Below are 24,782 nucleotides of genomic sequence, written 5' to 3'. Positions count from 1 at the left end.
CTAAACAACACACTGTAAGTCTCTTTTTATATAGTGAAACCTTTACACACCTGCAAAGCTACTTCAAGGTTTAAAATTGAACTATGCATTTATTCAAATAAAAATGATAAAGTTGTGTACATTTGTGACGTGTCTGTTTATAAAGGTGTCTATATGACTAATGTGTTTACTTATGTATTTCCTTGATATTTTTCTCTGTTACGAGATTGTAGGAGGCTTTAAAATTAATTTTGACCTTATCAGTACGATACTGATATTAGTTCGGATCATGAGATTTTTCTTATATTCTGGTTGTGTTTACTTTGTTGGTGAGTCTATGCTTGTTGTTATCGAACATCTGCACCCTGCATTTGAATAACTCAGGGAATACCTTCTTCTGAAAGCATCCACATTTTATATTGAAATATATTCTAAAACTAGAATTCATTTGATTTGTTGAGAGACCTCCTAATTCTTTCCATAATCTTTCCTGCAGAACAGTTGATTTTCTATGTAAAATATTATAATGTTATATAAACACAGAGGAAACTAAGCTATAAATAAGCTTACTGTGTAGATACTCTGTAATAGTTTTTAAATAATTCTAATACTTGTTTATAAAAGAAAATAGCCATTGTTTTTACCAATGTGTTACAAGAAAATTGTTGAAGAAATTAAAAATTGTATATGATGAGCAAGCATGAATGATGAATTGTTATTCTTGGAGAGATGTAATTAAATAATATATGAACTGGTTATTCAGAACAGCTGACAGCAAATTACTCTTTCTAGGTTTTCACTTGCTATTTATTGTCTTACTAAAAATGCATGAGTGACCTAAATTTAATAAATTTATGCTTGTATTGTAGTCTAAGCAGAAATAAGTAACCGTATAAAGTCATTATAATAAATCTTCAAAATATATGAGAATATATTCTCATTTTCTGTGATGCATGAGGAGCCCAAATGAGTACTTCATATTACTAAGAAGCCTGTGTGCACTGCACTGTTGTTAATTGAGATTTTCTTTGTAAAATCTATCGAATTGGAAACATTTGTTTAATAAGCTATTCAGTTATTTTCTCACAATTGACGCACAAATCCAGTTCTTCCCAACATCTGTGACTGTAGTATGTTAAGAAAAGGAATGCATGTTTTTTTGAGCACCCGTACCTTTGCAGGATGTGTATTTTCTTGCACGGTGAATGTTACAAGTGCAAACTGCTTTGAGACTGAAATCGGGAGTGGGGTTTACTGCTTCTATTTGTGGCTCCTTTGAGCAGCCAGTTGCCTAGGAGATCACTGGCAAAACCCCAGCAACTACTTGCACCACGTTAGCCTATAAAGTAAGCGCTGCAACAGATCTAGTGACAATCATTAGACACTTCCTGAGAAAACACCCTGGAGGTTTTAGAAGGGTTTATATTTCCACCACCTGTTTCATTGTCACATCTGCTCTTCAGCAAACATAAAGGGAAATGTTTATGATCTCTAGATAAATATAATATTTGTTTCTTCCCTCAGTATGACCAATGTCTATTAAAAAACATTTCCTTTCCTTCCTCATGTAATCCTTCTTTGTGTCAGAGATAATTAGCAGCCATCTAATAAGATTAGTTAACTTCTGTGATTAGTGAGCTCAAACCCTGTGCTTTTCCTTTTGCAGGTAAGTGAATGTGGCACTGAGCATCCCTATCTGCATTATTGTCACTTTCTTTGGCTCTTGTTTCTGATGCCAATTTATGGAATGAAAACAATAAAGGCAATAGGAGAATACTGACATGCAGGTACTGTGCATGCTATTGGAGTTTATATTCTGAGGAAGATGGTAAGTGCGATATTTTCCATCTTCGCATACGTCATGATAGCATTTTTAATAATTTGCTGCTGATATCTAGCAGCAGTCTCTTGTGCTCTTGGAAACCGGCTCTATGTGGCATTGCTGAAAGAATAAAATGAGAGCTGCTTTGTTGGGTTGGTGGATACTAGTTTTCTGCAGATATTTTATTTTTTTACTGGATTGCAGGACATGCTTCTCTCTGAAGGGTTGTTAGCATTTTCCTTTGGATTTGGATGTTTCAGCTTGGAAACCAGATACCATTTGAAGAGATGTTCCAGCATGGTGTAATTAAACATTAACTGTCAAACTAGGAAGAGATGTTCCAGGGTGGTGCAATTAACTGTAGATTATCAAACTAGAAGGAGATACACACAACCAGAAATGGATAGTGTGTACCCTGCTGAAAATGATGGGATTTTTAAGCTGAGCATGTGTCAAGAAAATATTCTTAGACCACTCAGAGGCTTTGTAATTAAATCTAATTTGAACAAGATAATTGCATTACTTTTTATAAATTGGAAATTAGTCAGTCAGGTTTTAGAGGTACTTAAGTGTGCTCCAGGAGATGCCCAATGCAAGGGAGATTTTCAGTGAAAGAGAAATATACTGCTGTGAACTGATATTTAAAGGAAAAATAAACGAATTAGCTTGTTCATCTCGGTGTTAAGGCAGATGGAATTCCAAGTAAGCTTAGTATTATGCTGCATTTTCAGAGAAGGCAAAAATATGTTTAGCTTTCTACAGCAGAATTTATTCATAGTCTAACGTGCTAATGCCTTTGAGTAGGTCTACTTAAATCCTTATAAACAAGGGCTGTTACCAGGACTGTGTTTTAAATGCCATGTTTTACATCAAGTGTCTCTAGAATATAACTAGAATCATTAATATTGGGTGAATGCCTTTAAAATGTAATGTCCTCTTTAGTCCCTGCTTTGCTCACAGATCTTCTAAGGTGTTTCAAAATACTTTCAAAGAGACAAGTTACTCCTCTGTTAGGGATGCAAATTTCTAGCTCCTCATTGCCTTTTACACTTGCAGAAGACACAAAAGCCAGTCTACCCACTACTGTGATGCTTTCTCCACAGTCTGGTGGCAATGGCAAATGAGGAGTTTTCCTGGTATATTCAGAAGGTTAAAAGAAACTCCTCTAATGTTGATACACCAGTGTCTGTCACAACATTGCTTAGCCTTAACAGTCGCAACTGCACAGACCCATATTTCTGTGAATTAATTGAGAAGAGTTTTACCCCTTAAATGTGAATTTGATTATGGGAAAGGTCAGTGAGATTTGCTTCATGGAACTACTAGTTAATTCAGTGCAACATGTTTTATGATTAAACAGTAGATTCTGGGAGAGCGCCAAAATGATTTCCTACCCTTAGAGCATAGAAACCCATGAATTCTTGGGCTTTCTCTTTGTGAATGGATTTCATTGCTTGTTGTAACATCTTCTGTCATCTTTAACATATGGCAAAATAGCTGAAAACCTGTTTACAATATTAGTTAAAACTACTTACATAACCATTTTCAAGAGTCTTTATGGGAGATAAAGTACCAGAATATCAAATATACTATTCAATAGATTATAAAGAAAAAAGTATAGACACTACATATCTGGGTTCATTGTCCCTGAACGCCTTACTACAATTCTCATGGGATAATTATTTATGCATAAACCTTTTGTTTTATAGAATTTTTTTTTCTTCTGTCTATATACTTATGTCTATATGTGTGAATATATTCACATAATATAGGGTTGGGTTTTTTTCTGTACAAATGTGGGTTTTAAACAATCCTCTGGGATATACGTGAAATAATATTTATAGTTCCAGAATATTTAATCGTTCATCTGCATTTGTTGAATAGGTGGTTTACATTATGGTATTCGCTATTACGATCTCTCCTTGTTTAAAACTAGTATGATTCACAAAATGCTATGAAATGTCTGGGGTTTTGTTTTCAGCATTGCTTACATGCACAAGAAATTTCTGTGACAGGATTATCAGAACAGTAAAGATTTGAAGACTGACTGTGGCTGACTGTAAAAATAATTTTTTTCACTTTTATAAAAGTTACCTTTATTTTTTTCTAAAGCTTGGATTGTTCTCACTTATTTCATATTCTGAGGGGGAGTTAGTGGGAGGGAGGAGAAAAGGAGCAAGGAGCCCCGGTCATACTTAGGGACAATTATTCTCCTGCTCTCTCCCATGAGATGCCAGAGAAAGCTGTTTTGTTGTCATCTGACACGTACATCAGGCAGAGGGGAGGGTTTGTAATGAAACATGGGCTATGAGGTTATTGAGTGTGTTGGGACCATCCAGCTGGAAACACCTGATGGAGTGAGACAATGTGAGAGTGAGTTTGGGATGACAGTTAGCTGGCTTGATCAACTTCAACAAGACTGAGGTGGTACTGAAAGGGAGAGAAGGCACTAGAAAATATGGAGACTGTAGTGAGATCCAGCCTGACAGAGCGTCTTTGTTACTCAGGTACCATCATCTGTGTCTGTCCACTTAAGCTCATATGGCTGTTTTACAAGCTCAGGGAGTTGTGCCTCAGGCTAATTTCAGTAACTTAAATTGGTGAGCATCACTGGTTCGCCTGTCAAGCTGTCACATTTGAAATCCAAGTTGTCACAATGTCTTAAATGCACCCTGCTTTTCTTGTTAGGACATTACAAAGTAGTAAATCACTTGAACAAAACATTACACTGGGCTGTCCTAACTTTTAGTGAATCTGCAGGGATGGATGAACTACTGGCTTTGTCCTGTAGAAGGAAACTTCTAACTCCCTCAGGAAAGTCTTCCCTCTCTTTCCCCAGCAGGAAGCACGATTAGTTGTGCTCGTCAGAAACAACTAAATCAAGAACTACCAGAATAATGAAGATGGGAGAATTGTGTGAATGCCCTAGCTCTTCTAGGTTGCATTTCCTTTAGGTCGAATGGCAATGTCATATACTGTCCTGCAACTTTCAATGATGAGGGCTGTCTGACATGATGTTGTGAGGACTTGAATTTCTCTGTATTAATTTTGCTAAGCTCCTATAAACACTGGGACTGAATTACTAAAAAATACTGGCAGGTTAAAGATTTATTGGCATTCTTGTTGACTAACCTCTACAACATGCAGGTAGTTCTAAAACTGCAACGATATTCTCCCAATGGAGGCCTAAAATGGTGTCATATCACTGCAGCATTGCAATTTTCCCTTGTCATTTCTCCCATTCTGTAGTCAAAGGTCTTTGGGGAATCTATAATTGTCAGGAGGTATGGGTTACATACAGATCTGTAAACCCCTAGTTTCCGGAAGTAGCTGAGTTATTAAAAATGGATAAATTAAAACCTCTTGTTTGGAACTGCAGTGCAACAGGTACGTTAACAAGTTAAAACTGGTGAATATATTGAGTATTTTCTTCATATATTTATTGGTTACCTCTAGAACAGTGCTAATGGCTCTTGGAAATAAGTCTTCTGATAATCTGCTCAGATCATGGTAACTTGGTTAACAGCTTTGCTCTTATAACATTATATATATAAATGTACTTGCAATAGATCTATTTAGTACAACATACATAATCAAACATACTGCTTAAATTTTTAAATGAGCCTGTATTCATCCTCTGGTTTATTTTATGCTTGTGAAAAGCATTTATTACTTTAGCTTTAATTTTTGCTAATTAACTTATGCTTAGTAGAAGCTACTGTTTGCATTAAGAATTGTAAATGAGCATTAATTTTTGAAACACCACCTGCTCATTATTACATCCATGTTCTATTCTTATGGCTGCAAAGTGCTATTTGTGAATGACTGATAACTGTATATTAGATACCCATTAGCTACTTTGCATCTGAACCTACCAACTTATTCAGAAGTCTACTTTTAAAGTATGCTTATTTGATAACATGCACAAACACACAGACTCTACAGTTGTTGGTAGAATGAAACCCTGAGAAGCTGTCATTACTAAAAGTGTCAAAAAAGGGGTAGTAGTATCCTGATTCATGGTTGTTTGTTTGGTTCCCTCCCACCCCCACCCAATTTGGCCATTTATATCATGTGCTCTATTAACTCCACAGGTAATTTCCAGTGAAAGTGAAAGATTTTTCAATGTTGGCGTTGTTACGAATGTCAACACTGTCTGCCTCAGGAGTAGAAACTTTACTGAGGTCACCTGTTTCCCACCTGAGATTTTTGGTGTTGTAGCTTGTGAATTACTGTGGATGTGTGGTCATGCATGTCCCCTGAGGCTAGGTTAAGATTTGTGTGATTCATTATTTTCCTCTTTTGCTATTTTTAATTTGGAGTTCCAGAGCAAAACTTGCAGACTGAGAACCCGACTCCACAGAGGCTGATCTTTCAAGGATAAGTGAATAAATGAGTAGTTAAATTTCATTTTAATGAAAAATAACACCCAACCCTCCCCAGGTGAAAATGGCTGGTTAGGTATTTTGCAAGTGTTCCATTTAGCTGAATTTCACTGTAATATTATGTTTTAAAATGTGTCTATAGTTAGTTACTTTGTGATTCTTTTCTACTATATTCATGGGTTTTTTCTTATACAAAAATTACCATGATTAATGATCAGATCATATCTACTATTTACCCTTGCTATTTCATTAGAGGGATGTCCATACTAAAAATGCTATCCTGTTGTTTTCTGTAATATAAAAGCAGAAGGTAGTCAATTCAGTATGTTTTCCAGTAAACCTCTCGCCTCCAGTAAAAATACTGGCAAATCCTTGTTTGTGAATCACATGGGTTTGCTAAAGTTGTTGAGGTGAGAAAATCTTAGCTATAAACTTTCCATAATGATGGTATGACTTGTATATTCTCAGAAACTTGTGTGTGTATATTCTGCTTATATGGGTGATAATTATAAAAGTAGAAAAGTTGATGTAAAAAAAAATTTTTTTTGAGAGATATAACTATCTTCATCCATTGTGTTTCTCTGGTAACAATTAGAACAGAATGAAAGTTGCAAAACTCTTCCAGTCTCTCCCTTTAGCCCTTTGAGATTGGGGAGCGGATAAGGTGAGCACTGCCCTGCGTCAGTTGGGGATCCTGGTGAAGTTCAGAGCAAGGCTTGGAAAACACATAGCTTGCTATTTGTCCATGAAGGCTCTGTCTTATTTATGTTTTACTGCTCATTCCTGAGGCATGGTGTTAATGTCTTCCTTGGTGTAATGGCAAGTGGAACTGAAAATGCATTTCATGACAGAAGAACGCTCCATCTCTCCTTTTAGCAGGGAAGGCAGTGCATTATCTGCGCTTCTGCTCCTTCATGCTGACTTGTTCTTGGCTGAAGCTCTGTCCCAAGGTGCGCACTGAGGAGGTTCCCTGGTGGATCCCCCACAGAGGAGAAACACTACCGGTGTGGCATAGCAGGCCGCCCTTGCAGAGGTTTAGAAAATGCTGTCAATTCATATTGACTGCATGAAGACCATTCAGTTCCAGTACTGGAGAAAGCTATGACTATATTTCGTAGTTTCTGTAGAATTCTACCTCACCTTTAACTTTTTAATTAATGCAGTTCTTGTCTTGCTACCATATCACACCATCTTAATTTCTTTGCAATTTTTAACTTGGTGTAAGACACTGGCAATGGATTAATTAGTGTGACTACAGGCTGAAACTGGTTTTGTCTTCTCTTTTTGCTGCATCTTCTCAGTTATATACTTGCCTCATTTCTGACTGTGAGAAGAATTTAGTTCTGTAATGATGGCATAGCATTTTCTACTGTGTTGAAATGAAAGTATACAGATTTTAAAATGAAATGTGCATTAGCTACATGTTGGTAGAAAATGACCTGTATGACTAACACAATTTTATATTGATTATATACTGTGCTAATCTTGTTTGCAATTAAGTGGAGGAGGCATACCTATACAGATGTCTTACTTTTAATATTAGAGGGCTTTGTATGTTATTGTTATCCCAGTAAGATGCTTGAAGCTTAGCTTAGCTGGAAAATGTAAGTTCAAGGAATTGTTCCTGTAAGGTATTGTTTTTATGGCAGCACCATTTCTTCACTGTTGACAGAAAGCAAGTGTAACGAAACATGGGAATCAATAATCATGAAGAGCATTGCATAACTTTTCTTACTGACTTCTTACCAAGAGTAAGTCCTTTGCGAGAAAGTGATGGGAACGTGCTCATTTATGGCTATTCTTCTGGGCAAGTAGAACTAAACTTCTGGTCAGACATGGCAGGCAAACTCTAGAGTAAGAAGCCTTAGGATGTTTAGATTAACGTGATGATGATGATGTTACTACTAAAGTTGCAATGGGCGAGGCATACAATGAGGTTTGGAGGGATGTCATATAGGACAGAAGGTTTTTGCAAAGCTAGACGGAACATTGTGTTTTCTGAATCATTCCCCATAGCTGTAGGAATGAGTTATAAATACTGTAAAAGGTTCATTCTCAACAAGATGCATTTGCAGTGTATGTGAAAATAACCCTCACCTTTGTAGAGAAGATACAGGACAGGGAATTTGCACTGAAGGGTCCATTTTTATGAATGCTGAGGCTTAAATGCTTCCCCAAAAATTCTGTTGTGCTTTCCAGGGTGTTGAGAAGTTGGATTTATGCTTTTCATCATAAATTGCATAGATTCCCTCTCATGGAGGGAAGGCTATTGTACTTTTAAACCTGACATGGAAAAATATCTATATAAACCAAGTGGGTAGCAATATGCAGCAGAAAGTGAGAAGGAAGGCAACAGTAAAAGGGCCGTCTATTAGGGTTACAAAATAAAAAGTTTAGCACCTGATGTTGGAAAATGGCTGCAGTATAGATGCACATAATATTGACTGGTTTTCTTAAGGCTAGTAAGGATCGTTGTATTCAACCTGTCTTGATTTTTATTTAAAGCAGAATATAACAACTGTACATAAAGCTGTTTAAATTGCAATACAATTTTTACAAAGTCTGTTCCTTCATTTGAAGTTTCAAGTGACGGGGAGTTCACTAACTGTCTTGGTAAACTATTTTGTTAGTGAAATACCCTCACTGTTATTTTGCCAGGCACGTATGCCTGAATTGAGATAGCAACGAGGTGTATTATTAATCATCGAAATCACACAAAGGCTTTTGACTGTCTTCTGTGTCTTACTACTCTGGAAACAAAAGTAGTATGCATGTTGGAAAGGTTGTTTTCAAGAAAAAAAAAAAAGAAGGGAAATTGTTTACCACCTCAAAGGTATTTTCTTACTCAAATATCTTCTTTTGCTTTAAATACTCAGCTAATTGCTTCCCCATTAACATACTGAAGGAGGTATTTTTATTGTCAAGGGCTGGCTTTTCGTTTAGGAAATTAGTTGTTCTCAGGGGCTTCAGGTCCCCTATGTAAGTATGAATCCACAAGAAGCTTTTCTCACCTCTTAAAAATAGGCCTCTATTTCAGAAAGCAAAATTCCACCCTCAGTGATGCCTGTGTGCTCCATTTGGTGCTCAGAAATGAATTTGAAAATGTAAGCTAGAAATGGCATATGCTCTTTGCCTTTGAAAAAGCATGGATTCAAAATGGATAGACGAAAGTTCTTGTCATCTGTCTGTAACAACTCTCCTGACGGTGCCTGAAATGGCAGGGACAGACGGACAACACTCATGGATCCCCCTTTTTCCCCACCTCAGCCTCCCTCCTTCACTCCCAGCCCCTCTGCCTCTCCCAACTCCTCTCGGCATTTTCCCGCCTCTCGTCTCTCCGTCCCCCTGAGGTGTCCCCTGAGGGGCCGCCAGAACTGGCCTCCCTTCAGCCCACAGGCCGCCCTGGGTTGTGGGCACCCCATGCGCCTGGAAAAGGAGTCAGATCTTCATTTACATGATTCGCCACAACTCTCACTCGAGTGAAGTTTATTAAATTTTGGATTCTGAGCCTGTGAGTGGTGCGGCGTGGGCGAGAGCAGCACCTGGAGTGGGCCTGCAAGGGCACTGCATGTCCATTTTTTCAGTGGCTGCCTGAAGCAGGTAGGAGCGAGACTGAAATCCGGTCTCTTGTTTTGGCTGTATAACTGCAATATGGAGGTACTTGTGTAGCTTCATTTCGGGTCTGATCAGTACAGCTATGCATCATATATCTGTGTATTCTTGGCCACTGTGCTTCTGTATTATATGTGAGCAGCTACCCAAGTTGTGCTACTGGTTGTACTTAGTTCCTTCAGCAGCATTTTCCACAGGTGTTATCACTGTACTTTGCCTGAGAACAACAGGAGGAGATTGGGGAGATATTAGATTTTAAAGTCAGTGCAAGCTTGATGAAGTAAGTGGATCAAAGATAACTTCATACAGTTGAGAATCTGGCCCAGGATTTTATTCTACTTCTTTATATTGCATGAAAACAGATTTAAAGCTCTTTCAACTGCACTAATTGTGACTCTTTACTCTCACTCATATTCTCAGTTTGGGCTGAAACATGTCTGCAGGAGAAAACTTTCCTTGTAAATCAAATTTCCACAATATACAGCAGATCTCTCTCACATATGCATACACACTGTAAGAAAACCCCAGGGCTGCTTTCATGCCACTGAGTACTAATTTTCACGTATATATTTTTCAAATGTTGTTTTCAGGGTGTTGTAGTGAATACAGTAGGCTGTTCAGCTGCCTTCCTTTCTCACATCTTCCCCATTGTGTAACAGAAGTCTGCTGTGTATAATTAACCTGCTGCTTGTTGGCAGAAGAGAAGACGGACAAGCTCATTTGCTGTGGAACTGCAAAACTAAATACAGCCTGGGCTTTGCCTGTTGTAATTTCTACCATTCAGGTGGCTGAGTGGGACATTCCCCTCATGACATTAAGGGACATGTAACAATACACAGAGCTTTCAGCATTTCTTCTTAATCCTCACTGCGAAGGATGCCAGCACGTGTTGCCTTGTGCAGCCTGGCTTTAAGATATTCTCATCTGCATCTCTCAGACAAAACAGTCAGTCTAACAGGAGAAGTTAATTGGGTTGAGATGATCCACTCTTAAAATTTGCTAGCAGATCCGAGGCAATGTCCTTTATTTAACCTATAGAATGTAATTCCATGTAATTCCTGGGCCAAGTGGTTCAGAGAAACCACCTTAATTACTGCAGACAAATAAACTGGAAAAGACTCAACAAAGCAGTATTTGCTAGAGTGTGTGAATGTGGCCAGTCTGGGGTGAAACAACATTTAAATACTTATTTCCCTTTGAAAGTAGAAATTGTTTGGATTTATCTTTAATGTAGTCCCTTAAATGCAAACACTGTAGATTATACATTAAAATCCAGTTAGTTTACTGTTCTTTTTCCCCACAGTGACCTGGAGTTGTGAGATGAGAGGAATCACCTTATTCATTTAAGTCGGGGTGTTTTTATAGAGAACTTGTTTCTTATCTGTAATTTTATATGAAAGCAGATGTCTCTGTATATATGTTTGATTTCTGTTTTTCTGTGATCTGGTTTAGAGCTTTTTGCCTTCAGTGTGCATTTCCCACTATTGTCACCCAGTTTTTGCAATTTGTAACTGCTGGACTTGGATGTCTTTGTGCCAACTGGAACTGTGTGATTCCAGTTCTTAGCCAGTGAGGCTCGTTCTAAGTGGCTTTGAAGTGTTGCTCTTGATCTCTAAAAACTTTGGCAGTGTTTCGATTTTCTCTTTTGGCTTGTAGCACCATGTATTTCTGAGTCCTGAGATATTTAGTAGCTTCTGATGCATTAGGAAAACACTCTGTGATTCTTAATAAAAAAATGGAGACTTTTATGTTTTTACTTGCCTCCTGTGAGTTTTTTCTGACAAGTTCTGTACGTAATTGCTATGTTATATTTCTAAAACTCATTAATTCTTTGCAAATTATCCTATAGTTGATTACTTATGCTTGATGTTGAGAGAGAGGGTGGTTTCTTCACATTTTATTTGTAGGTATCCAGTTTAAAAAGAAAAAAAAATTCTAGAAAAATGTCAGCAGAGATCTATAAAACTGAATAATGTAATTATAGAATGATTCTTCTGTGATGAATAGAGACATGAAGAAAATCACTCAATCATTATTGTGCCAGTTTTCCATGGTACTGCTTTGAAAATGGAATCATTATAACACCTCATACTTATATCATCCTTTGACTAGATGATGTACATCCTGATTGCAAACTATATATAGTAGTGACTTCACTCACCACAAAAATGTAACAACTGTTGTTACTCTGTGTGGCACTGAACATGTTAATCTGAAACAAAAAGAAAAGAATATTATATTCTAATGAAATGGCAGTGAATGTTTAAAAATAAGTTGAAATTTCCCAAACTGGAGTTTATCTGGGTAGTGAAACTGGCACTGAGGTATCATGGAATCTGTAATGATCGCAAATGGTCAGGACCTTGCCTTGTATTTAATTTGCAACTGCAACAGGGCAGTTATGCTAACATCATGCTGGAGAACTTGTTCAGCACTCACTTGCTTTGTTTCCCTGAGTGTCCAGGTGTTCCTCCAAGCCACATTAAAGCACCAACCCAGCATAACCCTGTTCAGGGAGGCAGGATCACAACACATAGTGGTTTTGATTTGATTAATTGTTATTTTTGGCTTTCAAATACTGCTCTGTTTGTAAATCTTCTGACACCTTATTCCCAGTTCAGTCACTATGGATGGGGATGATTTTGCTTTCCTGAACAAACAGATCATACAGAAATAACTTCTCATGGAAAAAAAACAGAGTCCCACATGTGACCTGTTCGTAGAAAAACCGAGGTCATTCTGTCTGACGTTATCATGACTCATTCCTGCTTAACATTTTGATTCTACTGTGGCCATTGTATTTGCAGATTTTGATAAATACAGCTTGACAAACAGTAAACCCTGATGTATAGCAGTGGGACACAGCTGAAGCACATGGTACTTTCAATGCGTGTCTGAAACACCTTCAGGTAGCTGCAATCTTAGAAGCACTGATTTAAACTACTGTGATTATGCTTTTGCTCACCAATGTCACATTATTATTGAATGTGTTGTGATGAAGTCTCCTGAAGTTATGTTTTCAGGGCTGTAATGTTAGCTAATGTGCTTTGTAGCAGGACAGAATCGACTGAACATGTTAAGCAAAATGTCTACTGATATGAGTGTCCATGCAGTACTTACAGCTGTCAGAAACCAGCTAAGTATCGAGAGTATATGCAGGGTTTCTGAGAAAGGATATATACAAAATTTGTCTAATAATGGAACAGGGTAAATGCTCGTCAGTGCTGACCATTACTTTGGATATATAAGAATCCACGTTTATAAGAATATATACCCATTAGTGGGAAAGTGGTCAAAAAAGAAGTAACACCTGAAAATGAGACAGCACAAAAATGTGAGGTTGAAAGCCTAAGTTGATTAGAGGTTCAGATAAATTGACATTAGTTATTAAGAAAACGAAATAATTTTCCTGTGCTGCGTTCCTGTTGGTCTTTACAGGGTGTGTTAAGAGGTATCTTTGAACTATTTTAGGTGTTATAGTGCTATTGTACTAACCTGTAATACAGGACAAAACTAAAGGAAATAGTCTTCTTATAGTGGGAGTTCAGAAGTTTTCTTTCTCTCCTCCTCCAGTCAGCAGGATCTGGTTCTGAAGCAGGCAGGTCTGCTGGTATTTTTGATCCTCTCAAGTTGCTGCAAACTAGTGCCTGACAGAGGTTGCTTGTTCAGCTCACACAATGTATTTTTAGGGAGGATCATGTTCTAATATATACTTAATATTACAGATGTGAAAAATATACTCTACTGTGCATTGTACCAAAGCCATTGGCAGCTGTTTAGATCCTCCTTTGTTGTGTGTCTGTGTACACACTGTGTGTGTGACACGGGCAGCAGATTCTAATGGGAGTCAGTAAAGAGCCTGTTGTTCACTAAAAAAAACAGACTAGCTAATCATTTGACTCATCCCTTAGAGAACTATACTGGAAAGAAAACCAGCATTTGTTCCATCATTGTTTCACTTTGGATATCCTTTGTCAGATTTCAGTAGCATTGTTACATTAATAAATACCATCAGTCAGATTTCAAGAAGTGCAGATGTTTTTTGTTAACACCACCTCTCTGTAAGATGTCAGAGGGATTAGGCTGCTAAGGACTCTAGTCTACCAACACCTCCATAAGATGCTGCTTTTCTATCTCCGATCTAATTTCTAGTACAGACCTCCTATAGCATTGTACAGATCAGCAAAATAATAATAAAAATAATTTTCTTAAGTGTTAACCTATGCAGATAATATTTTAGCAAAAAAAAAGGCTATCATTGGAAAAAAATCTTACAAGGTAAATTGAATTATAAATGACTGACATCCTTAGGTATTGTAGACATGTAAAATAGGCATTGCCTAAAATGGAGTCTGAATGGAGAGAGCCTAAGGCACTTGGTAGTTTGTGTGAGAAACGATTGTGAATGCTGTGTTCCACATTCTGACGTCATCTTTAGCATCATGCTATTTTATGTAGTAACTACTACGTAAATCGTTTCCTATCCTGAAGATTTATTTTATGTGGAAAATACATGAATATTGCAATTAAAGCAGGTATGTTAGCACTCATCCATCCTGTGTTTATCTGCATCTTTATTATTGCTTGATATGAATGCAGCTAGGTCTCAGTTTAAACTTAAATCTATAAATATCATGCTTTAAAAATGAAGTTACAAAGCTTTGCGTATCACTAAGGTCTTCTGATTTAAAACAAATCCCATAGGCTGAGTGAGCCTCACTTTCAGAATTGTTGAGATGCAGAAGGAATGTTGTGCAGGAATTGTTATAGGTTGAATAGCTTTTTCTTCCACCAATGATTACTTTAATTTAAAATATAAGTAGGTAAACCACATCTTTTCTTCATCACTTCTAAAACATGGAAATGATTTCTTTTGTAATATTCTTTATTTTGACTTCTTAAAAAATATCTTCAGTAGGCATAATAAAACAATATATACTTGAATGTTAGTGTAGGAAGAATTCAGAATCCTTTACAAACAGAAGGCCTCACAAAAGGATGTAGAAAATAATATTTTGGGAAAACATCACCACATTTGGGGGAGCAGTTTTGTACTACAGTCATTATTACTTTCCTGAAGGTAAAATTCTGAGGTGAAATCCTACCGAAATCTATTCCTAAACCAGCCTTTCAGCCTTTGGCTTCTGAAACATCCAGATCTTATGTCTTTAGCCCTGCACAAGTAAGAAGGACATCTCCTTCTCCTCTCGAAAGCATGGCAGTGGGATCTCCTCAGAGCCTCTCTTGCATGCCAGGTTCGCAGAGGTGTGTGATGCATCCCACTGATATATTTTGCTGCACATATGGGTCCATCCTGGCCCAGCTGGGCTGTTTCCCTTTTTTTCTGGCAAATGATACTGTAGACTTCCTCTCTTCATTGCACCCTGTCATCCTGGTCCAAGCTGCATGCTAGTTTATATCTCTGTATCTCACTGAGACAGCTTTGTTTTGTTTGTATTTTTTTTTTCTAAATCCCACCGATATTAATAATTATTCTGTCAAGTTTAGTTAAGGTATGAAATTGTTTTTTCACTCCTAATAATTCTCTATTCAGGCAGGGACTTGCTTTGCTTCTCTGTTGGCTGATCTAGGCATGGGATATTGTGCATGTGCTTTGAAGGTGAGTTGTCTGGATTTAAATTACCAAGTCTTTCAAATAGCTTTAAATCCTTTAGCTATATGGAACTACACTGCTAAATGTATTCTGTTTGTTGTCACCAGGGGTCCTAAAACACTTATAGCAGAGTCTATACTCACCTGTACTAGCACATGGAGGTACAAAGGCCATCCAGAAATTGGGATCAGGGGAGAGACTCTTCCTGAAATTGGCCAAGTAGTCTGCTCTGGGTGTTGTATCCACCGCCATGGGCAGCTGCGTGTGTCCCTGGCACGCTGATGCACATGGAGATAGGACTGCCAGTATCTTTCAGATGGCCTAGTGAGTACTGGGCTGCCTTATTTTATTTGACTTTTTTTAAATCCTGAGAATCTTCTTTCCATGAGATATCCTTAGAAACACTGGGAGCTAAATCTGAAGGTTGTTTAACTTCTGAGTTATTTAACTGGGGAGCTGGTTGGGATGACATGATAGCAGATTTCCCTGGCAGATGAGTTTTTTTTGTTTTGTCAGTAGACAGTCTCTAATCTCTCTGTCTTCAGAGTGGTAATTGTATCTTGCCCATTTCTGTAAGATGTCTTCACTTTAGGTGAATTAGATTTATTTTGCTTTGAAGGGAAGAGCCCAACAGAGCGAATGAAGCATTTCCATGAATAGCATGTGATCTGGGTTTAATCTCACGCGTATTTTGTTTCCATTTTAACTGTATGAAGGGTTAGGCCATGACACAACATGGAATTTCACTAAATAGGTTAATCATGAAAGAAAGCAACATATATTATTTTGGGGTTTTTTTGGGGTAGAAGAAATAAGTTAACAGCTTCTATTAGCTTTTTTTTTTTTTTTTAATAATGTGAAGACAAAGCAGTGTTGTACCAGTTGGTATACTGACAGCAGAGTTTTTCCAGTAAATAAATGTCAAATGGAACCACCCTATTATGAGCATGGCAATTGTTTTATAAGCTTTGCTGTAAGCGTTAGATTCTGATTTTCAGAATAGATTTGCAATTAATTTGTGCTTCAGGGATAACTGAAAACTGCTTTTTTAGGTTAAGTAGAGTGAAAAAAACCTATTCCTTGAAATATCTAGAACCCTAGTATGCCAAAGGATATACACAGGCAGCAGAAAATAAATGTGCAGATGGGAAGGCCTGAAAAAAACATCAAGTGCAGATCATGAATTTATGCACATTTCTGACATTGTTGGATGAAAAACGCTGCTCTTATCTTCTATGGGTAACCATGGCTACCGTGTGATGATTTTTTTTTTTTCAACACAAAATTATACACAAGTGCAGGAAAGTGGTCTTGTCTCAGCTTGAACCATATGTATTTGGGTGATAAGGATTCTAGCCAGTGAATGTGGTTATCAGTGTGGCACACGTGCTTCTTTAAAAATCGGTTTGGATTTATGTCTTCATGTCTCCATTAGTCTGTAGAGGGGAAACGGCACTGGATTTCCCAAATGTACTGTTACATGAGATTTAGGCCATCTGCTTTTCTGTTAATATGTGTATGTTACCTCCTCGTATTTGAGTTAGGATCAAATATAATTTGGGGAGGGGGGGCCTTAAAAAGCAACACAAACTTAACTATAAAACACTGTAGCTTAAATTTTGCGATGGCTTGGTGCTATATGCTTAATTATCAAATACTTATTCCCTGAAGATTTATGTCCATTTTAGATGAATATGCTTCCCTGCTTGATCCAGTTTGATTTTCATTCAGATTTTCAACTTCCTCCTGAACTTTGATGGCAGCAGAGATGAGCCGTGAATTCCTAACCACTGAAATCTCTGTAACATTAGGAGGATTTGTACAGAAACCGATAACTTATGCATGGAGCTAAGAATACATTTATGTTTATCTCGACAAGTGCATGAGTTGTACTCCAAGAATGGTGACTGTGAATCAAAAGCGCTTGCCTCACATGGGCGGTGAGGTAGCCTGCTGGATCCTCAGCACTGTCCTGGTTGCCAAGCACTCTTCTGAGCAATGTTCTCTAGCATAGTGGCACATCAGTAATATTGTACCTACCGACAGTAGGGATAGTTGTTGTATGGAGAAAGCAGCTAAAACTGCAATTTATGATGTTTAAACCTTTATGAATAATTGGTTTACTAGTGGGAATTATGCTTGTTTAGAAACATAATCATTTGAATTATGGGTGCAGGTACTCAAACTTCTGGTAATAGTGCTTTTGCTGTGATTTGAAAGCATCTGAATTTATACTTACTCTCTTGCATTTTTTGCCACTTTAGGGGATTTTGTAACAGACAGTAGAAGAAAGGTTTTAAGCAATGTGTCAAAGAATGATTTACCTTTCTTGTCACAAACTTTCTGCTGCAGCACAGTGAATGCTCTTCTTAGGTGTGATTTGGCTCCTGAAAGAGGTCTATGAAATTAAAAAGGGTAATTTTGTAGAACACATTAATGAAATTAATACAGGCAGCATGTTGTAGGTCAGGCCCTGATAGCTGAGAGAGCAATAAAAGCCACATGGAGAGATACGGAATTCTGGTGGATTGGGAGAAGGAGAAGGAACAAGAATAGTTTGTTACTTGCGATAGATTAAAGCTGGTGCATGATTCACAAGCAGTAGGCTGGGAAAAACTTTACAAAATTCAAGTAGCTTTCTGCAGATGTCTTAATATTAGAGGAGATGATGTTCAAGTAGTCTTATAGTAGAAAAATCGTGACAATGTATGCACTTCTATATAAATGGATACATGAGAGGTATCTTTCAAAATGTAATCCACAACTGAAAAAGAGCACTGGGTTGCCTGCTTTGGGTAGGATAGCTGTTTTAGGCAATTATATCTTCATTAAAGTTAAAATAATTCATGGCAAATTGTAACAAGGATGAAAAATTCAGGAACATGACTGAGAAAGCAAACAAAGATCCTGCTAAAGCTCCTGAGAAAGACCAGAGTAAAGCTATGGACTTAACCTACAGCTGAAGACAATGGGTACAAAAAGAACAAAGTATGTATGGCAGACAGAAATTTCCCAAGATACTGCAGAATGAGGAGGAAAACGGTGCCACGTGACTTTTTTTTTTTTCTTTGTGAAAGTACAGATCAAAACAGGCAAATAACACATGAAAGTTGGAACCTGGGTCCAGCAGAGAAATACATAATAGTTGAAGATAGCCCTCAAAGAGTAGAGTAATTGTAGCAGCAGAAATCATAACGCTGAGGAGTGCCTTATTTTCAGGATGCAAGCAGTGACTCATGAGGATGAGGTAGCATATATGTGACATGAAAGCAGTTCAAAACAGCAGAAGTAAATGATTTGTCAAGCTCAGATTAGCATCAGATGTAATGGCAAGTCAGTGACACGCAAGCAAGCAGGAAATTGAATGCCAGAGATGCAGTAGGACATCAGTGACTCTGCGAGGCCGCAGAGTCTTCCTCAGCAGTGGGCAAGAAAAGAAAACCAAGCTGCAAGCAAACCCATGAAAATGAAAAATATCTGGTGGCTTCCTTCTACTGAAGCAGTGGCTAGGAGCAGCGCTAGCAGTCCTAGCAGAGCACCTCTGAACTGAAAGTAGTGTCTGTGCCGGAAAATCAAGGATAGAGTTTCTGTCAAATAAGAGGAGTAAACAGCTGATGTTGGCAGCCACTGCTTGTGCCCCCAGATGCTGAGGTGGCCCACCACTCGTCTGCAAGTCGTTCTGGGCTGTCCCTGTAGAAGGGTTATGACTCACAGGAACTTCTGGGGAACATTGTCAGACAATGACACTGTGACCACCGTAAACTGTGCAGACAAGCAAACTGGCAAGCAGACTGTTTCAGATAATGGACTCTAATTTTCTTACAGGGAGCTTGCCTGTGAATAGGAATTTGGGCATGTTGCAACATCAGTTTACCATGACCAGTCAAACAGTTAAGTATGGGTATTGTTTAATGATTTTCCTCCAGAAAGCTTCAAAAAGCAGAAAAACTACATGGCAACCAGTTCATCAAACAGTCCTTTGGAAGTTCATGTGAGTAATGCTGTAGGGAAAGCTTCATGTGAATAGAGAGATAAAATTCTGCCTCTGGCAACTGAAGATGATTGCCAAACAGAAGAAAAATACCTTAAGTTGGCTACCCGTAGGAAAGTACTATCTTTCCAAGTTATACCTAAAAGACACTGTTTGGATTGCATTATTACTTCTAAATGTGGTATAGAAGGAAGTCATATACATTGAACAGGTAAATCCTAGTTAATGTTAGATAACTTTAGATAGCTGCACTTAGTAAATCCACCTGATAGAATAGTTACAGGTGAAATATGTGAAAGTGTGGTGAAATATTCTACTTTGAAAAGCTTGCTCTGCTGAATGTAGTCATCAGAAAACCACAGAATATCTGGTGATAAGAAAATTACAGGAAGCAATGAATGATTTAAAATAAAAAGACAAAATAAAACAAAAAACCAACAAAACAAAACCAAAACCAAACAACCTTTGCATACCCAGAACCACTAGCATGTAGCCATGTTCTTTTCACAACAAAACATTTGATTTTGAAGTAAACCAAAATGCATGCATACACATTATTTTATAAAATAGAAAAGCAGGACAAAGCAGATCTCTCCAACTCAGAGGAAAAGATCCCTGTTCCCATTTTAGAATTTTTGACTTTTATTTCTATATGTATAATGATGACTGATACCTAAGATGATATAATAGGATATTAAATATGTAAGAAGATTGTGCTTTTCATGATTAATTTGTCAAACTCTATCAGATATGACCGAAGAGACAATATAATAGATAGCTTCATAATGGATGACACAGCAGGATATACATGGGGAGATTAATATCTAGAATCTTTGAAGATGTGACGTGCTCAATGAGGAAAGATTATATCCCTAAAGGAAGAAGCATTACCTTGATGCCTGTTTCTTGTCTCATCCTTAAACACTGACCGCTTGCTTTGCCTGTCTTCTTTTGATCCCAGTTTATCTTCAGTTGTGGAAAATCCTACCATATCACTTGCTTATGATTCTGCTTTTTCCTTTCAGTGCCCTATAAAACCCAGGTCTTTCTTTGTTTGTTTGCTGTGGGTTTTTTGGTTTTGGTTGTTTTTTTTTTTTTTTTTTTTTCTGTCTTTCTTTCTGCTTCAAATTGAATTTATCTTCTCTTCCTCACCATGGGTTAGGTAAGCTCCACCCTACTTTCTCTCTGTTTTGCAACAGCCTCAGGCTTCTCTCTTGTACTCTTTTCTAGATGCAAATCCCTTAGCTCTTATTTTTTTCTTCTTTGCAGTATTTGTCTCTTCTTTTGTTCCCTTGCTTCATCAGGGTTTATTTCCCACATGCCCAGCGTTCTACATTAGAGCTGTTTTCACAAATGCATATCACGTGTTTTCTGCCTTCTGTTTGCCCTTTTCTACTTTCTTTTATCTGGGGATTTTTGAGCTCCTGCTTATAATATGCAGACTTTCTCTTCTGCAGTGACTGAGCTGGAAGGGATGATTTTGAGGGGTGGGTAAATCTGTTTTTTCTCTTTGAAAATTATTCAGAGGCTGGAAAACTTTGTTGGACCTGCACTCAGTTAAGAGTCTGTGAAAATAAAATAGAAGAGTTTCCATCCTTTAACTTCTTGTAGTATTAGAATGGCGTGGGAATTTGTTAAAATTTACTGGGGAAGGAAAAGAAGTCAAAGGTTTAAATAATATGAAGGTAGGTTGTCATATTGGAATGTTTTTTGCGTTGCTTAACATCAGTTAGCGCACCTTGACCTTCCTCATGATGATTCTGAGAGCTCATGAAATCACATATTCCCTCTATCTGGCCCAGTTTAGTAGCTTTAAGCAAACAGGTTGTGTTATAGTGAATATGTATTTGGGAGAACTGAGCCTGTGCTAATAAGCCTTTAGGACATCCTGAATGATAATAATTGACTCTGTGTCAGGGAAGAGTTCCTTTGTGCTTTACTTAGTATTTGGGCTATGGAGAAGGTCAAAGAATGAAGTTACACAGTCAGTGATTAAACAATTCCTGGGTGTTTTGTCTGTTGAAACCTACTGGGTAATAGGCTTAAAAATGTAGAGGAGCTGATGTATGTAGGATATTGTGGGAGGTACTGTTTGACATCTGCCGAGGGGATATTATGCTTTTCCTCTAGGTTTTGTGAATGACATTCTGCTTATGGAGGCGGGACTGTGAGATACACTCTTAACGATTGCCACTGATAAACCCAAAGACTTAGTGAGGGGGAAAAAGTCCATAACTGAGATTGTCACATTCCCATAGAAGAGAATTGTCTCCTGTAGCTCAGTGTGACTGTTCATTGCTTCCTTGCAGCTATCCCAGATGCAGACCCTTCAGGCTTCCTGTGCCTTCAGATGTGCTCAGGTTGCAGTTTCACGATATTTTAACTAGATTTGGCAGCTGTTGAAGAAGGCAGTTCTGCCTTTACTCTTCTTCTTCTTTCCAGCCACTCATTCCTGCGTTCCTTATGCTGTTACTACTGTTTGAGCATTCATTGGCTTAAGTGAAAGAACTGATCCAGGCTGAAAGACTATTTTTTCTGCTTCGTTTTCAGTTGATCAATTTATTATTCCAGCTCGCTGTACACCTTGGGCCAGGAACAGGGAGCAGGAGGGAGGACAAAGCTCCTTGGTTTTTAATTTTTTGGAGGGGATGAGGGGAGCATAAAGGGGAACTAATTTTCAGGCAAATTTAGAATAATTGCAACATCTTACTGTCATAGTTTCTTCTTTTCTGACAGTGAAATCATGTGAGTTTCTTCTGGTTTGTTTTTTGTTTGTTTTTTGTCGTTGTTTTTGTGGTTGGTTTTTTGGTTTTATTTTGGGTTTGTTTTGGTTTTTTTTTTTTTTTTTTGAGCTTCTTAAGTGACAGCTTAATACCACAGACCACTGCAGTCAGTTGCGATATGTGCCGTGTACTACACCCCAAATTTCTGATTTGTTCAGACACCTTGTTAGAAGTGATTCCTGGGCCTACCCCAATCAAAGTCAAAGGAAGAGCACCAGAATGATTCTTTCTGCTGGAAAATTATAGCCTTCTCATACATAGCTGTTATCAGAGTCTCAAGTAATCAAGTAATATAGTAGCACCAAAACCAATATAAAATAGCATTAGTAATAAAAATGTCTGAAGCTCTCAGATTAAATTTTTCGTATACTTAGCATTTATGCATTCTGAATGTAGAGATAAGCCACAATATTATTAAAGAACTACTGCAGGTCCGTAACTATTGAAGAGACATCAGCCATGATTCAGTATCTAGAATTATCTGTGAGTTAAGGTTAATAAATTTACTGTGATATGTGGCTTCCCTTATGTATTTTATGTTTAGTAAATGCCACCTGTCTCTAAGAGCTACTAGTATATGAAAAAGATGTAGTGACACACAATAACTGTAAAAAAAGCACAAATGTTTTTTTATTAAGGACACAGATGAATGTAGCAAGAGGAGTAAATAGAATGTATAATACTTAATGTCTCTATATAGTGAACCGTGTTTAAATTCATATGCCTCTTGTTGCAGCTTTTGAGTGAAACACCCTTCTCTACATGACAGTTTCAAAACATCCTTTTGTTATTGATCTTAGTTTCTACCTTCCGACTCCTTATAGTGGCTCCTCTGCTTTCATAAAAATGGCTTTGTCAAGCTCACTCTCCCTATAGAAAGGACCCCGTGAAACTGGTCCTGTGGTTGATCCTGTGAAATGTTGTCACACATGAAATTTTTTGTTGCTCCTGCAGAGGAAGGTGATGTCATCTTTTAGTGAAGCTGTTGAAAATATTTTTTCTTCAGTCCTAATCCAGGGTAGTTCAGTTCTGCCCCTTCAAGTTTTGTTGCCTGTAACTTTACTTAATAAATTGCACAGAAGCAGTATTTGTTAACATACCTAGCCAATCTGTTTAATCATATTTGAATCTTCTGCTTCAAAATCCATAATGTAGAAATTGCTTTCTAATTGTTCCTGAACTGTGTTTAGACTAGAAAAGACTAAAGCAAAAATAAGTCAAATGATTCCACTTCTTCCAGTCTATGATTACAAAATGTGAATTTGAAGTAGCTGAGATATTTATTTGCAAACAGCTTTTGAGCATCACTGTTCAACAGTGTTTTCTTTAATAATGTTCACTTTCTGCTAACTTGTATTCACAGCAAGGCTTCATCACTGAAATGGACCTGATGTGGAAGTGATTTAACCCAGTCATAGTTCAGTAAGCAGTTTAGAGGAATGTAGACTTGAAATATCATTGTTACTGGTGGTCCCCCCTATATCCTGGTCAGCTGTTTGAGCCCAGCAGCAGTGCTGTACTCTGTCATGCTGTTGAGAGAAACTCTCTGGACCGCTTCTTCTGTTACTGGCATGGGCTGAAAGCTCATTCAAGCAGCAAGACCAAATCCATCTGCCTCAACCCCACTATGAATGCAGGTGTTTTACTCTGTTCCTATTAATTCCTTCTGTGGGCACTGAATTGCCAAATGGGACTTGGAAAATGATGCTGGCAAAATTAATAGCTACTGGGAGAAGGTTGATTGGAATTTGACCCTGCTTGGTCTTGCATGTCTGGTATTTTCCATGACACATCCCACAGTGCCTTTAAACAAAGGAATGGGTGGGCACCAAGTTGGGTAGGAAAATGATGTGTCGGGGTATCGTTGGATATCTACAGAATCTACAGCTGTGTAGACAATATTTCTGCAACATACTGTCTTAATCCAGTATGTCCAAGTGGTAAAATGTTCCCCAGTTTGATATAGTCCAGCAATTGCACAGAGACTGAACAAACCAACCCAATGTACTGTAGTGGCCTTCAGCATGATATTTCCTCCATGCCAGTGGCTTCTGATTAAATAAAGAATTGTTGATTGTTGGGTGAAAGATGATGTCATGTCTTGTTTAGGAAATTATTGATGGCTTTTGTAGAAGGAAAATTAAAAATTATGCTGTTGGTAAGAGGTGGAACAGGGTGCTGTTGTGTTGTCTCGCAACTTGTGTTTTGTAAGGCTCAGCTATCTGGTGAGCCTCTGCCACTTCTGCCCAAGTGCCCTTATAGGTACTGCACAGGGCACGAGCTTAGCAACTGCAGGGTTGTGTTTGGCTTCTGAACCAAGGAAACCTGTCATCTTTTCTGATTGTACTTTGTTTTCCAGAGTAAGGGGTGTTTAAACAGGAAAAGAGATTGGCAGCTCAGTTCATTCTGAAACTATTATTTGATTTGCAAAGGGGTAACATTAACTGTGGATGTCTGGAACCATGTTTCTGTCTTCTCCCTCTTTCCTGGTACCTTTTTAAGGGGTCAGTCTGTCCTGCTCAGAAGGCTTGAGCTCAGGATGGCTGACTGGAAACACTTGTAGTACTTGGACTGCTTTGTTAGCTGTTCTCAGTAT

The 24,782-nt window shown here is 37.9% G+C and overlaps 1 protein-coding gene across 2 annotated transcripts in view; it reads left to right on the top strand.

Moving 5' to 3' along the window:
* Positions 1–24,782, top strand: part of ANK3 (ankyrin 3) — a 279,582-nt gene that overhangs the window by 5,343 nt on the left and 249,457 nt on the right. The window contains exon 1 of one of the 2 annotated variants that reach the window (XM_033004250.2): positions 1,662–1,807. The exons of the other annotated variant lie outside the window; for it this stretch is intronic. Coding sequence (XP_032860141.1) covers positions 1,805–1,807 — 3 coding nt within the window. The 5' untranslated portion in view covers positions 1,662–1,804. Of the gene's footprint in view, positions 1–1,661; positions 1,808–24,782 lie in introns of those variants that run through there. 2 annotated transcript variants of the gene reach the window in all.

The sequence above is a fragment of the Tyto alba genome, unplaced genomic scaffold (assembly GCF_018691265.1).
Source record: "Tyto alba isolate M040663 unplaced genomic scaffold, T.alba_DEE_v4.0 Super-Scaffold_1, whole genome shotgun sequence".
In the NCBI taxonomy this organism is placed as follows: domain Eukaryota; kingdom Metazoa; phylum Chordata; class Aves; order Strigiformes; family Tytonidae; genus Tyto; species Tyto alba.
Note: the sequence above shows the minus strand (reverse complement) of the source record. Positions and strands in the feature narration are given on the sequence as shown.